The 23,103-nt window shown below is 38.6% G+C and overlaps 1 protein-coding gene across 2 annotated transcripts in view; it reads right to left on the bottom strand.

Annotated features, from left to right (window-relative positions):
• Window positions 1-23,103, bottom strand: part of PLEKHG1 (pleckstrin homology and RhoGEF domain containing G1) — a 281,660-nt gene that overhangs the window by 68,209 nt on the left and 190,348 nt on the right. Inside the window, exon 1 of one of the 2 annotated variants that reach the window (XM_063443093.1) lies at window positions 14,023-14,306. The exons of the other annotated variant lie outside the window; for it this stretch is intronic. Coding sequence (XP_063299163.1) covers window positions 14,023-14,059 — 37 coding nt within the window. The 5' untranslated portion in view covers window positions 14,060-14,306. Of the gene's footprint in view, window positions 1-14,022; window positions 14,307-23,103 lie in introns of those variants that run through there. 2 annotated transcript variants of the gene reach the window in all.

Below are 23,103 nucleotides of genomic sequence, written 5' to 3'. Positions count from 1 at the left end.
GAGGAAGTGTGAATAAATCTGAATATTTTACATGGATAGCACCATGTATCTTTGTGAAATATGATGTATTCAATGTATACGGGAGTGATTTCAGGGTCGTTAATTTTTTTCATAACAGGTTCACTTTAACGAAGCCAAAAGCTATCAAGCATTGGATTGTCCCTTTAAGTGACATTTTATAGAAAGTAAAAACCTTTAAAAACAAATACCTTGCTATGAATAAGCAAGTTCAAATGCCTGTTTCATTTAAAAAAAATATTCACAGAACAAGACTAAACACTACTGAATGTAGATGGAGGACATCAGGACTGTGACTGCAGCTCATCACAAAAGAATGCGCCTTGTACAGTGAAAGAACCAGTCTCAGCCCACAGCTTAAAACTTAGCTCCATAAAAGAAACCTGCTGTGATCTACCCAAGTATATTGCACCAAGGTTAAATCAATTTGGCCTACTGTATGTGTTTGAAAGGATTACCTCACTGGGCACATTGATAAGTAAAAGGAGGTTTTAGTCCCTGTACTTACTGGAAAATATTGTGCACCGTGAGCCAGTTTTTATATCTGAAAATACAATAAAATAAAAAAAATGCAAAGATAAAAGGCTTTAGCTGAAACCCGACTCACATAACCTGCTTTCTCATTTCCAAAGAAAAGCTTTAAACCCCTCCACCCTCTCCTCTCATCACATGGAACTTCAGACTTTAGAAATAGTTAAGATCCTTAAATGAAACATCACATCATTCAGTTCAGGACAGAACAATAGGCACCACTGTGAGTAAACTTAAATAATATACTTCACTGAACAACACCCTTCTTAATTCTGCAAATGGCCAAAAATAGTTTACATTATTATTATTCGCTTACAGTAAGTGAAAAAATTTACTCATTAGGGACGGCTACAACTCAGAGATTCTATTGTGTGAAATAATGGATTTCCATGTTGGCAATAAGCTGGCAACCATAGTGGGTTGAAGCCATCATTTGGCATTCTAGAAGTGTAAACCTCCCCAGATATAGAAAATAGTGTAAGACACAATTTATTAGACCACATTAGTAAGGTGTCATGCTATCCATCTTTGTGCCGTCTCCTAGGATACAAAGAGTCTGCATGCCACCAATCCAAAAATACAAACTTAATTAATGCAACTAGATCACAGAGGTACTGAAGCATTGTTGAGGTTTTACGTATTTGGTATTTAGAAACTATCCTGTGAAGTGTCCATTTTACCAAGAGGGCACTTCAGACTGCAAACACACTTCCTCATTGCCTACGCAGACTGTCCATAAGTTTAATACATGCTTAGTTGCCGACACATTAAATACATTTAGCAGTTTTCATTAATAAAGCATTCGCAATTCAGGCATCAATCCCTAGCTCTCAGTGTCAGGAACTATGATATCTGAGTCTTCAGAGCTACGGCTAACAAAGTGCTAATTTACCAGATCTGTAAAGGTTATGGTGCTACAAGTCCTTTTGCCATATCCTACTACATGTAGACATACCTTATTAAAATAGTTAGACCAGGGGTCATCAACCTGTTTCCTACCGCCCACTAGTGGGCGTTTCAGGATTCCAGGTTGGCGATAGGGGCTTCTGCTGCACAACAACCTGAATCCTCCTTCCATCAACAGAGTAGACGGGCGGGTGCGAGTGCACAAACGCACATGAAAGCACGAACACGCACGAACCCGCGCAAACTAAAGAATGTGTGTGGGAACAAGAGAACGCGTGCATGCGCGCGAACAAGAGAACGTGCCAACACGAGCGAGTGTAACATGTGGGAAGAGGAAGGGGAGGAGTGGGAGCTGATGCACGATAGCAGGGACAGGCAGAAGTGGAGCAGAGCACTTGTAAAATAGGAGAAAGAAAAGTTATAGGCAGGAGAAGGAGAGAATTGTTGTTGGCTAATAATAAGTGGGCTAACTAGTTTAGCCTTACTTTTGGACATTGCCATAAAGAAGGTAAAAGAAAAGAATTAAAATTAAAATTAAAAAAAGATAAAAAGGAAAAGATAAAAAAATTCAAAAAAAAGGAAGAAAAATAGAAAAAAGGGCATAAAATAAAGGAGGAAAGAAAGCAGTGTTTAGAGTGGCTCATTTTTTGGCAAGTTAAGTTTTGTTATCTTATCAAATAAAAGAAAGAAGGAAAAGAAGTAAAGGAAAGGAGACAGAAAGAATAAAGAGAAAGGGAAAACGAGACCCCTGATATAATATAAGGACGGAAAAGAAGAAGGAGGCAGGAAAAGCAAAAAGAAAAAAAGGGGGGGGTTTCTTTTTATGGTGACACGTAATAAAAATTGACACCTAATACAGCGTTGTTTTTGGTGTTTGTAATAAAAGGGAAAAGGGGGGGGGGCTCTGTGTGGAATGCAGATCAAAATGTGATAAGAGTAAAATAAGTTGTTAAATTGTGCAACAAATTTAGAACCCATGTCTGAAAAAAAGAAATATGCTTGTGGCTTATATTTAGAGTATCTGAAGATGGGTTTCATTGAATCTGTTACAAATAAACAGCTTCCAGTGTGTTCACTGTGACACAAGACATTATTTAATGAAGCAATGAAGCCAAGTTGATTGCGAGAACATCTTGCTACAAAGCATTCACAAGATAAAGATAAACCCATTGAATATTTTCAAGAAATCTATAAAATATTTCAAAATTGTTCAACAATAGCTGCATCATTTCAAAAATTACATGCAAAGAATGAGGATGGATTAACTGCAGCCTATCGTATATCACAATTAATTGCAAAAAGTGGTAAAAGCCATAATATTGGAGAAACTTTGATAACATCCTCTATCAAAGAATTTCTCTCAACAGTAATGCATCAGGATATACCTGAAGTTTTAAAAACATTGCCCCTTAGTGATAACACAGTAAAGAGACGCATTGACGAAATGGTGGCTAATTTGGAGAATAAACTTATAGGTATTCTCCATACAGTTGGACGAGTCTGTCATTGCAGATAATGCTCTACTGATGACATATGTACGGTACCTGAGGGGCGGGGCCTGGCAGCCAAGATGGCCGGACGTGTATACCCACAGCTCCGACATCGTGGCCTGTAAACATCGCCTATACAACAATTTACCTGCCGAGAGTAACTCACCGAGACCCGGTGGCCGGTCTGCTTCCAAGGGGGCACACATTGACACCTGAATCCTGCAACTGACCCCGACAGAACCGCAGATAGGCCCGGCGGCCTAGCCTGAAGCGAGACGCACGCGGATATCGCGGGAGAGACGGCCGCTCTCCCTCGGCCACAGTGCGCAACTACTCTCGGCATGGGACCCCGTTCCCCCCCTATAGACCGGTGGGGGTCATCCCGGTCCCCTACCCCCCTGCAGCAGGCAACAAAGCGGGCCCCAGCTGGCTTACCGCGACAAAGGTATGGGGAAGAAGAGCCTCTCAAAATGGCGGACGCACCCCAACGAAACCCACAGACACAAGCACAGCTTGGAGGCCAGATACAGGCAGGTACTCACTCACAGACTGCTGACAAACTAGAGTCAAAAGACCAAGTCACAGACACCCGCACAAACCGACTTACCCCCAGCGAATGGGCCAGCCTGGAGGTCGAACAACAGCCTCTAAAGTCACCGACGGGCGGTACCACAGCGAACTCACCCACAACAAGACAATCAGACAGGGCTCCTCGCCCTAAAGAGCAACGGACCAGGGCACAGCTGAGGACGCCCCAAACTGGGCCCGGAGCCACATGGGGTGTAAACCTTACACACCACCCACACTGGCAAAAGAAAACAAGGCGCAAGCTGCTACACCGGAGTGGGACCCTAGGCAGCCACATACCACGCCAAAGATCTCAGCCACATAAGCAGAGGGCTGCAGAGGGCAAACGGCACAACCCGCTATCACCTCATGGTGCCCACAGCAACAACCCCCCCAAGAAAATCCAGGACCCCACAGGACAGCGGGCGCAAGGTAGCAGACATCCGGCTTCACGGCAACCCCATAGCGGGGGAAGCACCCCACACCCACAGCACAACGCTGCTCCTAGCAACGGATTGTGTACAAGAGTAACCAACGAACACCTCAGGGGCATCGGCTGAAAGACCGGAGCAGCAACAAGAGGGGCGAGCTTGAGGCACCAACCCTACTTAAGACTCGCGGCACAGTAGAGGGCACTGGACAAGTCAACATCCCCTTGTAACCTATTTGCGGACATTCACACTAGATGGACACTACACTGACATATACATAGCCGGGTCAGCAAGTGCACCAGGCCAGTCACTAGGCAACCCCTTACCTTGCCATACCTTGCGCAAGCCTTAACATCCCAAACTTCCCTCCATTCTCCGGGCAGGACAATTTTGCTTCATGTGGGCATGTTCATGTCTCTATATTGGCGCCTGATGTTACAGCATATATTAGTTATTTAGCGCTTAAGTGACTGCCAGCATACAAAGGGTGTATAGCCTACTGAATGTCAGGAAAAAGTGAATCTGTATTTAAAAACAGTCTAACTCCACCTTGAGCAGTACAGTACCTAGCTAAAATGTATAGATCGGGGCAAAACATTTAACTTACTGTCTAACCACTGTTTCTTTAAATTGTGAGCTTACTGTCTACCCATGTGTTACCAAATGTCTGACTATAATAATTTAGCATATTACCAACCGGATCTTATGATCCATAGCTTGTATTTTCAAACTAAAGTTTAACAACAAAATTTTTTTTTTAAAATGAGGCATCGCAATTCTGGAAATGTAACTTAATCTTGCTGATTGATGTATCAACCCTATACTGTAAATCACTCGAACATTTCCCCCAATTTCTCTTATGTACCCCATTTTATATGCCTTTAATAAAAGAAAGACTGACAAAAAAAATATGTACGGTACCTTGATGAAAACAATACATTGCAAGAAGAAATGCTATTCATTGTCAATCTGATTACAGATACAAAAGGATTAGCAATATTTAATGCTGTGAAATCATACTTTGCAAAAAATAATATACCCTTGAACAATATTGTTGCATGTGCTACTGATGGAGCACCATCAATGCTAGGCCACTATCGTGGATTTGTTGCTTACTTGAAGGAAGAAGTGCCAAACGTTTTGTGTATTCATTGTGTTGTGCACAGACAACATTTTGTAGGAAAACATTTACGTACAAGTCTCCATTCATCATTAAGTATAATAATTAAAGCTGTAAATAAGATCAAATCTAATGCCAAAAGGTGATAGAATGTTTCGACAGCGTTGCCAGGACAATAACAAGCAGTTTATTAGGTTACTTTTACACACTGAAGTTCGATGGCTCTCAAAGGGTACATGCTTGTCTCGTTTTGTTGCAGTTTTTTGAAAGTAATAATGAGGCTGGTCTCTATGAACAGTTAAAAACAGTAAAGAATTATGCCTCGATATGGAAAAACCATGTCAAGATATTTTGAACTTAAAGGTCCATGACTGGATGATAAATCCTTTTACAGTATATGTTACTGAGGTTGATATAACTTGCCAAGAAGAACCATTAGAACTTAAATATGATGGAGAGTAAATGTAATTTTGGCAGTGGTGGATACCAAAAATGCCTGCGTTATATCCAAATATGTGGAAAATTATATTCAATTTATCAATACCTTTCCCTACCACATATCTTGTAGAATCAGGCTTTTGTGCTGTTAATCATATTATGAGCAAACAGAGAAACCGTCTGAATATCACCGAAAGAGGAGATCTTCATTTGTTCCTTACGAAAATCCAACTGGATATCAAATAGTCTCGCAGCATTAGCCTCAAGTATCTCATTAATCACCAGTTAAAAGTAATTTCAATTTACTTTATTGTTTTCACATTTAACTTCATAACGTTAAAAACATTATAAACATGCATAAAGTAGAAATAAAAAGATAAATTAAAGTACTTTTTTATTTTTAAAAACCCTCCTTTCTAAAAAAAAAAAAATATTTCATACTCGTGCTAAAAATATTTAGAGTTACTGCAGCACTGGTGGGCGGTAAGGAAATGTTACCATCAAGAAAGATGCATTTGTGGGTGGTTGGTATAAAAAGGTTGACTACCCCTGAGTTAGACAGTTACCAAGGTCAAATAGATCAGAAAAAAATGGTACTATACTGGATGTGCCAGGGGATCCAGTTTTAAACTCTCCATAAATTCACTATAAATATATATTTTTAAATCAGAACATGAAAAGAACATAACATTCTTATAAAGAAAACAAATATTTTTTGAAAAAAAACACACCTATAGAGATTCAAATACATTGAAACATGAAAAGGTTCATGGGTGAGCTGTAAACGTAGTTTTTATGTACAACATTGTATTTTCCCATTGTACAATGCTACGGAATTTGCTGGTGCTGTACAAATAATAAAATAATAATTTGCCCTGTTTAAATTGAAATGTTTAAAGTGTGAGTGCACCAGTGTCTTCTTTTTTAATAAACCGTAAAAAGCTTTTTACACTGTAGAGGTTATATTTTTAGTTCCTTCCTGAGATTATGATCCAAGCATTTGTCTACTGAGAGTTGGTCTAGAAAGGAAGTCACACATATTTGAGGTTTTAGGGACTCCGGGCCAGTGAATATGCCCCTTCTGTATTTGTTTTCTGTCAGACAGGGCTGGCCTTAGGCCTACATGCGTCTTCTGAAAAAAAACGTATGAAAAATGTCTGTAGCGGAATGGGCCTTGGGATAGTACCCTTATTCCTGCTACAGGCTGTCCGTCTCTTTCCCCCCCGCTTGTTCCCTATGTTTTGTGCTTTCAGTCCCTGTGTGGGACAGATCCCCTGTTATTGGATTATCATGTTTTTTTCCCCTGTTCGTCTGGCCATTCGGTAAGTACCATTCTCCTGGCCTACTACCACTGTCTTGTTCAACAACCGAAGTACCGAACTGCAGGCCACCTATATGTGGAGTGTGCCACTTGTTAATTCACACCTCCACAAACCAAAATTACATGAACGTTCCAAGCGGTCGGCTGGGTGGGCGCTGTTCGTATATGCGAACACGTGGCGGCAGCCATCTTTAGATACGAACAGGGACAGCGGTGTTTGGTTGTCGAGTGCAATGCCTGATTTCATGGAACTTTTTTGGGAAGGCGCCTTGTGTGCGGTCGGTCTAAACTATACCCCGGTGGCGTTTTCGGTTGCATTCGTGGGATCTAAATCTCTTTTCAGATATGTTGAGTGCTCAGATACAGGCTATCCATGGATATAGGACTTAAAGAGGTACCTATTGGGGAAATGTATGTTTTGGGGTGATTAATATTGTACATGTCCTAGACCTGAGACTTAATGTAATTATGTTGTGTACTTTGTCTCAGTCTACTCTCAGGTCCTGTGGGGAATGCACCTTGAATATGTAATTGGAAACCTCTTGCATGGGGACTCACATAAAAGGCAGTGTGTGGCTCCATTAAAACCAGTTATACCTCCAGAGCAGAGTGTCGTCCAGTTGGTGTGGGAGGTGGTGGGAGATTCCTCGATTAATTTACTATGTTTTGCTGTTCCCTTGGAGAATTCTACTTGTTCCTGAGTGTATGTTGGAGTAACCAACGGAGGAGAGTCCTTGCTAAGACTAGCGCTCCGCTACAATGTCCCCTCCTGTGTTCACCCAGCACTTGTTACTGAATGTCACCATTTAATATAGATAAATATGTGTATCTATGAGAGATTGGTGTTTTATATCAAAAGCGGGTTGTGCTGTATTGGTTCATGATAATAAATTGTGAATGCATGTGAATATCTCTCTGTGTATTGTCTCATTGTATGGGTAGAATATACTGCAGTGTCTTAGCTGCATTCTAAACCCTGCAGTCCCTGCAATGCAGCAAGCAATTCTTTGCACACTCTGCAGGGATTCCAACACAAGAAACATATGCCAAGATAATACAGTTCATTGCTTAAGTATACTGCAATAGGGGTCTTCAATCAAGTAATAGCACAAACTAAATGCCAATGCTACAAGGATAAATACTATGAAAACTTTAAGAACTGCAGTCTTTTATATTGATATAATAGTACTACAACTGGGGTGTTTAGAAATTCATATTTTTAGTCATTATTTATCAATGTATTTGTTGAAAATAAAAAGGCAAACAAAACCACTTTTCTAACACTTATTACATTTCTGGATAGACCCTATCAATGCTGCATGCCATCATTGTGGATGAGGACTAAGTCATTAACTAGCAAATATTGGTAAAACCCGCATTCAGCTGTATTACTGAATAAAGACCAACGAAGGATAATACAATATTTTATTTTGGGGTTTAGATTTTAAATTTGTCAAATTTAACAAACAAATCTAACTAAAAATAAAGGAGACATTTGTAGCGGAGAACAAAATCAGGATTTTAATTTGAGTCCTGGGTATCACCAAGACACCAACTGTTAAAAAGTAGGAGAGTTGGTCATAGAAAAGAAATAGCAAAAAGTTCTTTATGCTCAGTGTACTTGTTAAATGGTCAAACATCTATGGACACAGTCTGCCACTTGACAACAGTTTCAAAAGAAAAAAAAAAAACTTTTTTAAAATGGGGTTCAGTTCTTATAAATTACATGATCGGCTTGAATCACATCTGATGTTTTAGCGTGGAAGTAGGCTGTAGCATTTCTAAAAATGTATACTTTTTTTGTTAAACTTAATTTTTATATAGAAGGTATTAAAAAAAATTTTAAAAAAAGAATCTGTCTTACATAGCCATAATTCTGCTATTTCCAAGCTACAGGCAGCTTTTTCGAAGACTAAAATATGTTGTCAATCGGTGGATGCATACTGTGCAGTGTTCCTGAAATGAAATCATGTTTCATATTATAGTACAAAGCTGAAAGGGATGACAGTTTTCATAAAAAAAACATTCCAAAAGCTATCCAGGCATAAGCAAGTTGTGGGGTAAATGTGATACTCATGAGTACACGGTGAGCAGGGATGTTATGCCTCTTGTTTAGCGTAAAACAAAGACAAAAGGACAGCACATATTCAAACGCCATACACAGTTCCAGATGTACTGACACACACCAGAGTGGTGACACTCCAGCAATCCAGTAGAAACCAAGAAGCAGACTGGGCAAACAAAAGCGGATCAAAGGATGAGACAACGTTTTGGCTAAATCGAACCTTCTCCACGTCTGCATAAACATGGTTCTTCTGTGCCCGGAACGCTTCTTGATTTCTCCTATTCAGAATAAGTCATCAATTTCTGATAAAATAGCAGAGTATCTGGTAAGCAGAGGAAGGTACTAGTATCTTTATTCTATATATATCTTCTGCTGATTTTACAGCAGGCTGCAAGCGTTTCCCAAGAATTGTAATTCATGAACAGCTAAAGATCCACTTTTTTCAACTCACAATGAAATGTTCAATAGATTTCCTTTGTTTCTCACAAAGATGTGTCATCTACTTGTGCAGAAGTGAGTGGCCAGCCGAAACACAAAGGTCACAGATGAACAGGTCTCTTTAAGAGCACTCTGAATTGAAGTGGAAACTGATTTCTTAAAGCAGTTAATGTCAACTAGATCTCCAACAGTAACCATCAGGAGCGTTGCTAGGGAGGGGACTGACCTGGGTTAGAATCCAAGTGGGGTCCTGAAAAGTCTGATTTTGGCAGATTTTAGGGGCGGACCAAACATCACTAGTCACGTTCCCTGTTATACGGAAAGAAAGAATATTCAACTGCATAATCTGTAATAATACCACTTTAGTTTCAGGTGTTCCAAACTTACAGCACAGTGTGCGGGGCAGGCTTAATGCTGCAAGGTTATTACCGCAAGTGCATAAAGTTCAATCCCAGAGCTAATACTTGGAAAATTATTTTGAAGATACAAAATGAAAAAGGAAATATTCTCTATGTCTACCACAAGAAAACCTGTTGGGATAATTCCATGAGGTCACTTGTTGTCAGTATGGATGAGGAATGGTTTGTAACAGATAATTATCCACCAACTAGGATGTAGCAAGTTCCCACTAAGTGAAGCTCAAAACACTGGTATATGTTTAACGGGACAACTCAGCTTTCTGAAATGCTTTATGTGTGAAGAAAGTGTACACAAAAAGTGTAGCTTTCAATAAAAATGAACCTTGTTACAGTCCCCGGCTGTGAATCAGGCAGCGTGTCATGTTACTTCCTGGTTTAGTTAGTTCAATCGAGCTAACCTCAAGAGACAAGCAACTGCCCAGAGCAACTGTCTCATTGAGCTGCATTGGGCAGACCGTGACAGGCACAGAAAGGCTGGTCTGGCGGAGAGGGCTTTCAAAGACAGCAGACAAGAGAACTGCATCTTATGCAAGCTGTTTTTCTGTTTGTTTATTTTTTTTTATATCCGCAATATAAATGCATGATTAGATTTTTCTACTAAGAAGTGATTAGAATTTTTTTTATTTTGGCAGTGGAGTTTTTTGTATTTTGATCAATGAGTAATTGACAGAGCCCTTTCCGCCAAAGTCCTAAAACACAAGCCTGGGTGAATCCAGCTCTTTCAGTGTTAAATCACTGTGTGTGAAATGTTAAAAATATAAAATAGTTATTAAATTATTAACTTTAATTTCAAGTACATTAGGACCAAGACTTTTTCTACCAGGTACAAAGTAAGTATCCTTAAACTTGTAAAAAGATTGACGCCTCTTTGTCAAATGATACATGCGTCTTTTAACACACAGTAGAAGACCTTACAAAGTAACAATGCATATTTGAACGGTCGGCTGAATGCCATCAATAGGATTTAATTAAAAATAATAATAATTGGGGGGGAAATATATAAAAAAAATATTTAAAACTCAAGCAAGTCTGCCATGCCCAATGTGTCCCTAATGCTGTATTTAATTTATTGCTTACTCAACTGTTCCAGTACAAGTCACTCATTTCACTGGTAAAAAAAAAATCATCAATCTTTCACTCTCGATTTTATTAACACAGCCTAAACGTCTTCATTGTGGAGAAGCACAGCTGTTCCCAAGAAAATTACATTTCAGTAACAACTAGGTTTGAGTTCAACCCACGTTATTTGACTAACTTCATGCAGGACTGAAGACTTTCAAATGACTACTGTCTTAAAGACACCTGTTCTGAAGAATTTCTCTTTCTAGGCAAAAAAGGCTAAAACTGTGACCATAAAATTTTAGGTTTAAATAGCAGATGTTGCAACAGAGAAATTTGTTTTCAACTACATGCCAAAAACCTATTAAGTTGTTTGCAAATAGATCAATAAAAATGTTTTAAACTGGGATCAGTGAATTCAAGATTGTGCTCAGTAATAAAGAACACATTAGGGGAACATCACAGAGCTCACAACAAACACTGCACAGTGGGAAACTAACATGTTTATTGCAGGCCTAGCATGAAGACTTCAAGGGACCTGAAGATACTACTGCAGTAAACAGGAATATCAAAATAGACAATTTTGCTTTATTTCTGAGTTTATTCAGAACTTTTCATGTACAAACCTTCTGCATTATAATGGATACAACTACAGGTTTATTAGGATCAGCTCACCTGTAATATGTAGATCTCTTTCAAAATAAGGTAATTCAGCCGTAGAGCCAGTTCCAGAGCTGACGGAAACCCGTCTTGATGCCAGAACTAGTATAAGTGTATTTCATGAAAAATTATCTCCAAAAACACTAAAAACACCCTGCTTACCACACTCCAACAAGTACCATATTAGATTACATGGAAAGGTGAATGAAGCCACATTAAAATACTTAACTGGACCCCAACGTGACAACATTCCTAGACCTTTGGAAATGACTGGAGAGTCTACCACGAGGTGTGTGGTGACTCAGACCACATAAATCTGAATGAGAATCCACCTACCCACTACCTACCCCCATCATAAAAAAGTTTGATTGTACAAAAAAAAATGTACTGTATTTTGTGAGAAACATCATATTAGGTATATTTGAGATCTCTTGCTAGCTGTGAATATCACCCTCCGTTTCCCCCCCAATTGTAGAAAGTCAGAGACAAAAAAAATGTCTAACTAAGGCTTTCAATCTCAATGACATGAATGGAACCAAATTAATTTATTTGTGGGGTTTTATACGCATCTCTTCAAACCGTTTCCAAAACACATCATGTTGTCAACCCAGAGACAGACACCCCAAGGATTAATACTATAGGCCAGCTGGAGAGCCAACAATAAAAGTGTGGAATGAAGTACCAGCTGCACACTGGTCCCAATGCTCTAAATAGCAATTTATTGTTCTATATTGATGTTTTAAACAAGACATTATATGGCTGAGTGATTTCCTTTATCGATAATCGCTTACATTCACTGACAGTTAAAGGCATTTTTCCAAGAAGATGGATAGACTTCAGTCAGCACTGCCGTGATTGGTAGGAGAGAAAGAGGGAGCATTTGAAAGCTTGTGACCTGCACTGTTGTTCTCAAATGAATAGTATTTTGAAGCATACAGCTGCTCATGGGGAAAGTCCACCATTTTAACCCAGGGGTACCAAATAGAATAGCACTCATTTTGTAAAGAACCTACACAATATCCCCTGCTTTTGCACTAGCTTATTGATAGGTAGTGCCACCTGTACAAAGCAGGGAGACCTTTAGAACTATAGTTTGAGGGGGGAATGAACACACACACAGACACTAATTACTCGAAGCTGCTTTAACAAGGATCTGTAGGTCAGTTCCTTCCACATGTTTTAATTCAATATTCGTAACCTTTTGAATGATAACTCCAAGCATGACACAGCTCTCTGACATTGAAAAGGGCTGTAACATTGTGCATATTGGATTATCAGATAACTAAAACTGTGCTGTGAACCCTGAATAAAATATACTGTGTATCCAGTTCTGGAGGCCATGTCTCAAATATACCAACATACCATGTATTGAATGGCTATCAAAATGGCAGCGTTCACTTCTAAAAGATGTCACAACCGAATAAGACAAGTCATACTCAAGTATTACATTCTTAAAAGGTTCGAATGGGTAAACTGTAAATCAACCACATTTTGCTGAACGTACATACATGTCTTGTGAGCCCAGCGTACAGTATTGCAGAAAATAGTGATGCTAACCTATGCCAACATGTTTTAGATTAAAATGTTAAAAGTAGATACATGAAGAGCCATCACAACTTTTGGGGCTTAGGAGGAAAAAAATATGGGAATTAACCAAATGGAATTTTTAACTGACCTACATAAAAAATATTTTAAAAAGTGTATATAAACAGGTGTGGAATAAATAATTCATCCAGCTATGCAGCGTTGTGCATACCAGTTACACTAGAAGCCAATATTAGTGCTGAATAACATAACTACACAAGAGTCAGCAATGTGTCTAATTTCAAAATGTAGAAACTGCAAGTAACCAATTTAACTATTAAACAAGAAGGACACAGAGTAACTCAGTCATCATAAATCAGTATTTCAGCATTAGTATGCTCAGGAAGACATACAATTGATCAGATCATGTTTATACACACACACACACACACACTTAAAGCAAGTGAGAAAATCAGCATGGGATCCAAGAATGGGGAGGTACTGGACTTTAATAGTGACAATCCATTAGCTATATACATCAAACAATATTGGCATCTTTAAGTACAGTAGTTAAACACAATCATTAGGAATCTACAGTTTGGATTAAGGAATATACGCATTCTATGGAATCTTCTGCAAGGGTTTCTAATTAGATTGCCACTGCAGGGTTTGATTTCTCTAATTAACTATCCTGGCTGGCAGATCAGGAGGGTGCTTCTCAGTAATTAGCACCTTAAATTAAGTCATTTTTAAATACTACATATTAATTAGGATATCAAGCTTTCTTGCTAAAGATAGCTATGGATTTTACAGGACTGGTCACAGACTATGCAGCAGGCATGTACCACAAACACTGTATACACAATGTATGGAGTAAACACCATGTCTTTACTGGATCAATACAAAGTGAGCTACAATACAATTACTATACCTTCTTAAACAAGGGAAAGGTTATTACCAGTGGTAAAAGCATCCAGACAACAGGACAGTAAACTACATTTTAGTCTAAAAAATAAACAAAGAAATTGTACTTACCAGTAGGCATAGCTGCTTTTGCATTAAATAACCGCATGTCTAATTCAAGAGCTGATATGCTTTCAGAAATTCATAAACATATTCCTTTTCTTAATATATATTTCCTCAAAAGGTTTAGGAGATCAAAGTAAATGTGCCATTATAAAAAAAAAAATATGGAGGACTTTTAACAAGCAACTGGAAAATCCAGGATAAAAGATAAACACTTCTCCCTACTTTCTGCTTCACGTAAGCAAATCCCTAGGCTCAAACAAATTCCCCTGAGAACCAGAATAAAAGACAAACTACAGCCATCAGTGTGGTAAAGAGAGAAAAAAAAAAAACTCTCCAACCTGTTTAGGATTGTCCAACTGTTTGTCACCCCTCCCCCTTCTCTCCTAAAACCTCCCACTAACACAGTCCCCAGCAAGTAAAATATGGCAGTTTAAAATCAGTCTAAGGTTTAATCACTAAAATGCACAGATTTCTCACCGAATGGCCACATTGAGGGGTTTATTCACTAAACTCTGAAATCCAAATAGCAAAATTCTGTCAAAAACTCTCCAGCACAGCTTTAGCCACAGATTGGTTATTTTAGCTTTCATTTTGCATCTTTAGTTTCCAATTCACCGGTATTTAACCCCTTAAGGACACATGACATGTCATGATCCCCTTTTATTCTAGAAGTTTGGTCCTTAAGGGGTTAAAGTTTAGTAAACAAATTTTACAGACTAAAAAAATGCAACAAGTCTACTTGTTACTAGGGAGATGGACTGCAATAAATTGTGGATTGTCTGTTTCAGCCTAAAACGTTCTGTTTTAGTTCTTTGCGATTCAGTGTTTAGTCAGTAAACCCTTTTGTGTAAATCTTGCAATTCAGATTTCAATTAACCGCTACTAGCTGTTTAGAGAATAAATACCTTTCTTTCGCTCTGTGCAGACATATTTGCCAATACCTAAGGACTTTGTCACAGATGAACAATGCAATACATTCAGCAGAGAGCTCTAATGCTCAGCAAATCACTTGGAACCCTGAACAATTGTATTATGTCTGTGGGTCGAGCCTATGGCCACAGCTATTAGCCAGCATGCTCACTTTTCAAACCCTAATCTCTGTGGCAACCCCAAGCTACCATTATCCTAGCACAAAGAGACGTTGGAAGGGGAGGGTTCACTTGATTGTTTGGTCTGTATATTCTAATATCTAGTAAAAAGAAAACACACACATTTTCCAAAATGTTTTGCAAGGATAGACACTAGGGCTGTTAATTATTCCCTGTAAAGGAATTGATTTTATTTAGTTACATAGCATACAGTGAACATCAGTCAAAGTGATTAGCTTTTCTTCTTCGCAACTATTTACCAAAGCAATCAAGCTCGATAGTGGACATTTTAACAGCTGTGTTAAATACAATCTACTTGTGCAAATGCGTATATTATTGTACACATAACTAAATATATTGTCCAGTACAGACGTGGTCTTTACTATATGACGTCATTTCATAATTATATGTTTAAAGGAAATCTGTCAAATATATATCTATAAATATATATTTATATATCTATATGTGTATAAACTTATCATTGCAATACGCTGGCATTTTGGCATTATATAAATATATTTTAGTGTCTTGGTTTCTGTTTGCTAGACAAATGTATATGTTGGCATTGCCATCTTTTAATTTTTTTTCCTAACACTTGACATGCCCTAAACCTAAACTAATAGCCCTTGAACTTTAATTTTGTTTTTGTTTTTTTCTAAATTCAAACCAAGCCTGCACATGAAACGAAAGGGACACTCCAGGCACCCAGACCCCTTCTGCTCATTGGAGTGGTCTGGGTGCCAACTCCCACTACTCCTAACCCTGCAAGTGTAATTATTGCAGTTTTTTATAAACTGCAATAGTTACCTTGCAGGGTTAACTCCACCTCTAGTGGCTGTCTACTAGACAGCCACTAGAGGGAACTTCCTGCTTCATAGCACAGGAAACCTGTGCTAGAGCGTCGCTGGACGTCCTCACGCTGTGTGAGGACCTCCAGCGTCGCTCAAATCCCCATAGGAAAGCATTGAAATTCGTTTTCAATGCTTTCCTATGGGGAGCGCTAATGCGCATGCGCGGTAAGTCACTGAAGGGTTTTTCACCCCTTCAGTAACTGGGGATTGGTGGATGGGAGGGAGTGGGACCCTCCAGTGCCAGGAAAACGGATCGTTTTCCTGGCACTGGAGTTTCCCTTTAAGTGAGATTAGAATGTCAGATAAGGTTTAAATTTGCTGTCAATTAAATTACATTGCAGTGGGAGCTGATATTCTCATAATGCCTTACTTTGCCTTGGGAATAGAGCTACATGGAAAGATAAATTAGTAGTTAAAGCGTGTACAGTAATAGGCTACGTGTCGGAGAGTTGACTTACAAGTCAACCAATCAGAGAGTCCTGATAGAGCTTGCATAATGTGGGAAAACCCTTTAAAGGGGTTTTCCTGCCCAGTAAGCTCATTCGGTGTGGAGTCCTTCATGGGTGACGATGGATTTGTTTTTTATGCATCACATTAAAATTTTTTGTCCAACTGGGATGTCTACAGTCAGGTGCAATATCTGGCATCTGCACAGTATCAGATAACTGCTGTCAGTCAATGAATGCAATTCTGTGCATACGAATATTAGAAAATCCCGGATGGCTAATTACACCCCAATAGTGCTCTTGGAGGTAGTGCTACACCTCCTTCAGCAGAGGGGTTAATCTCTGTATGTTCAGCTTTCAAAGTGCAAACAGACTCAAATCACAGAAGTAGTCATTGTGCTTGAAGTAACCCTTTAAGGGGGCATTTGAGGCACCAAAGCAACTTCATCTAAATTAAGTGATGCTGTTAGGACGCCCCTGGCTCACTCTTGCCTCAAGGGGTTAAACCATTCTTGAATGGTTTAACCCCAAAGTGAACCTCCAGCCCAGATCTCAGCATCCTCCAGGGCACAACCGGCTTCTAAAGTTTTGCTTTCAGGGAGTGCGGAGTGCTGCCGAGCAAGGACGACACTGACTGGCCAATCAATGACTCCCATTTCACAAAACTGGCTAGGAAAGAAACGTACCTTTTTCCATTTTTGTGAATGGGAGTCACTAAATCTGCATCGCCCTTGTCCCGCTGCACTTTCAATTTCAGAAGCTGGTTGCCCACTGGGGGGGAGGGGGGAACAACACTGGAGGCAACTTTCAGATTAAAACGTTTGATAACGATTTAACCCCTTAAGGCACCATAACTTCTTTAAGTTAGGATGTTTTCTGAGCAATGTTATGGTACGCTACTATCCATTAAATGCTACTGATTTCTACCTATAGAATGTAAGCTTGATTGAGCAGGGTCCTCTTCAACCTATTGTTCCTGTAAGTTTATTTGTAATTGTCCTATTTATAGTTAAATCCCCTCTCATAATATTGTAAAGCGCTACGGAATCTGTTGGCGCTATATAAATGGCAATAATAATAATAATATCTAAAACCTTGCTTAAAAATGTGCAAATTATCATTCTTCTAGTGAGAGAGTGGTTTTATCAAACTATGATTAACAGTGCCATTTGATGCCATGCAACTACAAATGATTTATACTTTGACAAGCAAGTTTACACCTGCCTTCCATTATCATGTCTACTGGTAGTTAATCGGTCATTCAGGATGTGGTATTAGAGTAGGGCAAATACTAACATTTCCCAACCCTTTAAATGTTTGCATTGAGACAAGGATGGCTGACATAAAATGCCTAAGGGGGAAATTCCTCTTGCGCTGCTTTTTATTAAAAATGACTTGGGCATTTGGAGGTGTGGCCAGGGCTGCATAAACCAAAGTGATTTTACTCCAAATAGCACAGAATTCAGCAAATAAACTGCAGGGGCATGATCTATACACCAAAACTGCTTCATTAAGTTGAAGCTGTTCTAATGATGCTGGATGAGTGTACAGTGGTTACAATGAAATCTTCCAACCATTATGTTTTATAACTTAGTTGATATTGCAAATTGAAAAACTGCTTCATTTAAGCTAAAGTTTTTTTGGCGCCTATAGTATTCCTTCAAAAAGGGACACCATAGGCACCCAGACCACTTCAGCTCATTGCAGTTGTCTGGTAGCACCGTCTGTGTCCCCCTTATTCCTACCGGCTAAAACAAAAATGTTCACATTGTAGTAAGACTGGCTCTAGGCGCTTCCTGGAGGTTCACAGAGTTTGCCTCTGAAACAACGCTGGATGTTCTCACGCTCTGCATGAGAACATACAGCATCAGAGAAAACCCCATAGGAAAGTATTGAGGCAATATCAGAGGCTTCAGTCTTTAAAGCAGCCACTATCAATGCGTATGGGGTAGTGTCATTCTTCACATGTTCAGCTTTCTGCTGAAGCTCTTGTGTATGGACATATTGCAGAAAAGCCCTAGGATCATCTTGGCGGATAGCAAGCTTTTTTTATGAGGACTTTTCTTTTTGTTGCCTCAAGAAGTAGGACACTAGGAAAAATAAACCGCAGTAGTTAGACAGATTGCCCTGCAAGAATCAGGACAGATGTCGGGTATCATCTGATTATACATACTGGTTTAATGTCGATTGCATACCGTCCAACATTAGCAAAAATTGAATCAATATGGGTGTACTGTCCTTCAAAAAAAACAAAACGTATAGGACTATGGAAAGAGCGCAAGAAGCGCTCTTTGCATGGACTTAGTGCCTGCTTCTCAGAGCGAGAATGTCTGTCAAAAAATGAGCCGTGCTGCAATTCACCGGTGTCCTTAGGTGTAGGACACCAGGGAACTAAATTGGGAAGATAGACCAGGACCCCAAAATAGGGACTGTCCCGCCAAAATTGGGATGGTTGGGAAGCCTGTGATTGTTCCTTATTTAGCACTTTTAATTATAGCACCTGTCTTTGCCTTGATTAATCTCCTATTATGTGTCTTGTGTATTAAATGCGTATTTTAAAAATGTAGTTTTAAATAATAAACAAACTTTAAATAAATGTAGAAATAAAGAAAGGTTGATTGATTGATTGTTTGTTCATGGTTGCACGCCCTAATGAAATGTGCTGAGTACACCTTTGCTGGTTTTCCCAGGCTGTTTTATTCACTTGCCCCCAGGGCTTAGGCCAGGTTCTTCTGACAGAATGCTTCAAAAACTAGGACAACCCTGGAATATATTAAATTACCTGTGATAAATAATTAGAAATTCTGTAAGTAGTGGGAACCTACGAGTGAAGCACTTGAAAGAGGCAGGGCAGTGCGTCACCAAATTTCATCTTCACTAAACGTTTACACAATTCATCACAGTTCAGGGTTTAGTGAATATACCTCTGACTTCAAAATATGGACAGAGTGTCAGAATTTATGCATAAACTGCTGAGACACATTATGTTTTAGCTGCCTTTTTAATCAATTTCAACAATTTGTTTGCTACGCAAGCGTGATATTACTAAGACTGGTCTGGTTTCATAGAATAACCACAATTTCTGCATAATATATTCAAAACTACAAATTTTGCTGTCTTAGTACTTACTTAATAACTAAATATTTATGTAGCTTATACTTTTTATAAACAGCATAATACTGTCACTGAAATCATCCTAATTGTCTAAATTAAAATGACTGACCCTCTTAAATCAGGACACTTGGGTAGTATGTTGTTGAAGAATAATTGTTGCAGAATTTAAACACACTTGCTAACTACACCAAAACCATGGTTTAGACAGCCCAATCACCCCTTGGATCACTGCTGAATGCCCTATAAAATAATGCATTATTCATGCCATACATTTGACTCTGTCATCAAATACTACATAATAATTGTATTATTTATTATTTCTGCAAACCCATAGCGATCAGCATTCAAGTAAAATAGTCTTTATTTATTTATTAAAGATATTAGAAACAGCTTAAGTCAGAAGAAATAAACGTCTGGTCTGAGGAGTGTGTACCTCCTACCATATGGTGCTAAGCATTACAATGTAAGAATGTTTTACTTTGTGTCATTTAACTGAATAAGCCTTGAGTAAACATCCTTAAAAAGGTGAAGAGAAAAGGCAAGCCCTGCGTTTGGTGACAGGGATTGCCGCACATGTGGTTTGTCACACACATCTCCATGAAACGTGACCACCCACCAGTATTCAGCTCTCTCAATGTTTATATTAGCATACCAGCTCTTTGAGCAAGACAGTTCTAATTACACGATACCCCATATCATTACACAGATTTTTATATTATAGGGATTTTGGAAAGTAGAAAAATTTAAATTATCCTTCATTTATATATAAAATATGGCTTTAATAGCATTTTGCAATGGGTATACAGAATATACAGTTATAAGGAGGAAAATTACACGATACCCCATATCATTACACAGATTTTTATATTATAGGGATTTTGGAAAGTAGAAAAATTAAAATTATCCTGCATTTATATATAAAATATGGCTTTAATAGCATTTTGCAATGGGTATACAGAATATACAGTTATAAGGAGGAAAATAGACACCTTGATGCATTTTCACATCTTCAGGCCAATCTAGCTTCATATCTATAAAGTATAATATGCTATAATGCAGGACTGCAGAAAGCTTCATTTTGGACCGGATGGGAAGGAGGAGACTGGTTTATAGGTTAAATGAAAATACAGATGGAAAAAATAATAAATGTGATGTATCATTTTCCGAGGAAAGACAAACACATGTAGAGTTCATGAACCAGGCAGGCACATTTAAAGGGAACCTCCAGACACCATAACCACTTCACTGGAATGCCATTGTTATGGTGCCCTGGCACCAGCTTACCTCTTGGGGCTAAAGCCATATCTCCCAATGGAAAGGAGATGGGCCACTAGCCCTTAGTGCGGGTCTGTCTGGAAAGGAGGCAGGTCTGTCTTCACACAATTGACAGGCCAGTCTGGCGTGAATACACACCATGCTGCCTGCCAATCAATCAGACTGGCACACTAGGGGAATTCCTGCAGGGAGCATTGTTTTAGTGCTCCCTGCATTTACTATCAGCATCATACCCACATACATACATTTGTACATTCTTATAGCATTTTTAGGAAACTGCATTCAAAGCAGTGCCATCAAGATCCTAACAAATAATATTAAGCAAGATATTTGAGCTTTTATTTGATTATTTTCATGCATTTACTGTATGTGACAAAATGGTATTTCTTTAAATAATGAATTAGTAAATACAAAATCAAAATTGTGTCATTTTCTTTTATCCCTGAACAACAATCTATTCATGATTGTTGTATATTTCATGCTTCGAGTAAATGTTAGACTGATTTTTATAGATACAAATTACTTGGTAAAGTAGTAGTTTGATTTTAGTATTCTGTAAACAGGGCCACCATTAGGGGGTAAAACCCCTACACATGTAAGAGGCCTTGGCCCCTAACATACACACAGACCCCGTAAGGGAGATAAAAGATAATGTTGACAACAAAATGTAATGGTTTTAATGTGATTGTCATTTTTAGATTAAACAGACTGCTTGTTAATGGCTTGGTCATGAAAAACGTTTCTTTTTCATTTACAACATTAAATAACTATGTTTTCTATTCTAATTCGTATTAAAGGGCACTCCAAATCCCCAAACATTTTACGTACATTATTAATAGAGAAAAATATTTGCTATCTATACCATTTAATATCCCCTTATACTATAATTGTAAACCATTGCAGAATATGTTGACACTATATAAAAAATGCTAATAATTTAGTTTCTGTGATCATGAAAAAATGTATATCTTTGTGTGCAAATGTTACATAGTTATACCTCTTTTATAAAAGAAGAATCAGTGAACTCCAAAATGAAACTGGAAGAATCTATATAAAAATGTGCATTTTGGCAATACCTCTGTTGTAGATGTAAGATATATATTTTTCTCTGTGTATTTGAAAACCTGAGCAAGCTTCTTGAGTTTCTCCTTGCACACACTGTTAGGTGAATATTTAAAAAAATGTTTTTGTCAATCTTTCTATCATTGAGGCAAAGTATAACTTTACAGAATAAAGAGAATGGGTTGTAGCAGGTGATTACATTTCAGATATATAGTTGTAGCATACATTATAACCTTGAGCATATCAGCCTCTTTTTTTTAATATAAAACAACATAGAACTAATAGTTTTATTGAAAGCTTTCTAAACAAGATGGTATTTGCTGAAACAATACATTATGACACATGTTTAGTTATTGCATATGAGAAAATAAATGACATGAATAAAACACGCTATTACCTAGTCAGATTACAGGTGTGATGTCACTGGTTAATTGAGTTTAGAATGGATAAACAAGCTAAATTAAAATAGAGCCAAAATTGTACTGCTGGATTTTTATTTTTTTTATTTTTATAATTTGACAATTTTGATTGTTTTTTTCATTTTTCAAGAGTATAGGGGTACAGAAAGAAGAATAGGCGAGGGAAAAGGGAAAAGGGGGGTTGCATGTACATCATAGACTTTACAGAATTGCTTCTGTTAATTGCATTAATGCCATTGCACATATATTATATTACATTCCCATGTGGGTCATACTGCTGGATTTTTAACAAGAAAAGTGGTCTATCACAGCACTGGATAAATAGGGGACTGCTGGGGGTGCACATGAAAGTTGCCAATTTGTAGTCAGCCAATTCCACAAGGAGGCCGCGTAGGAAAGTTTATCTCCAAGCCAGGTATGCTTTTGTTTCTCATCCCCCCTGGGCACCACTGAAGCATCTGTGTCTGTTGCTGGTGATTCCTGGAACTAGAAAGCCACAGCTTTGCACAGCCTCGAGCCCGGGCCTTAAGGGGAGCCTGTTCCCTATGTCCAGGGGTCCTTCTCCTCCAGGGAGCAGGAGCGTTGGTCCGCGGGAGCTTCAGGGCTCTGAGTACTCTACGGGTGCGTCATGGGCGTAGGAACCCCAAAAAATCTGGGGGGGATAGCATTTTTACTCGCCGGGTATATTCTTATTCCGTAAACTAGGAGTTGTTTATCCCATTGTACAGCGCTACGGAATTTGCAGTCGCTATATAAATGATTAAATAATAACATTATAGGGTCACTACAGGGAAGGGGTTTTACTTACCCGGATACAGCGCCGGGATCCTCC

This window comes from Pelobates fuscus, chromosome 2 (assembly GCF_036172605.1).
Source record: "Pelobates fuscus isolate aPelFus1 chromosome 2, aPelFus1.pri, whole genome shotgun sequence".
Taxonomy (NCBI): Eukaryota; Metazoa; Chordata; class Amphibia; order Anura; family Pelobatidae; genus Pelobates; species Pelobates fuscus.
This window is presented reverse-complemented; position numbering and strand designations above follow the sequence as displayed.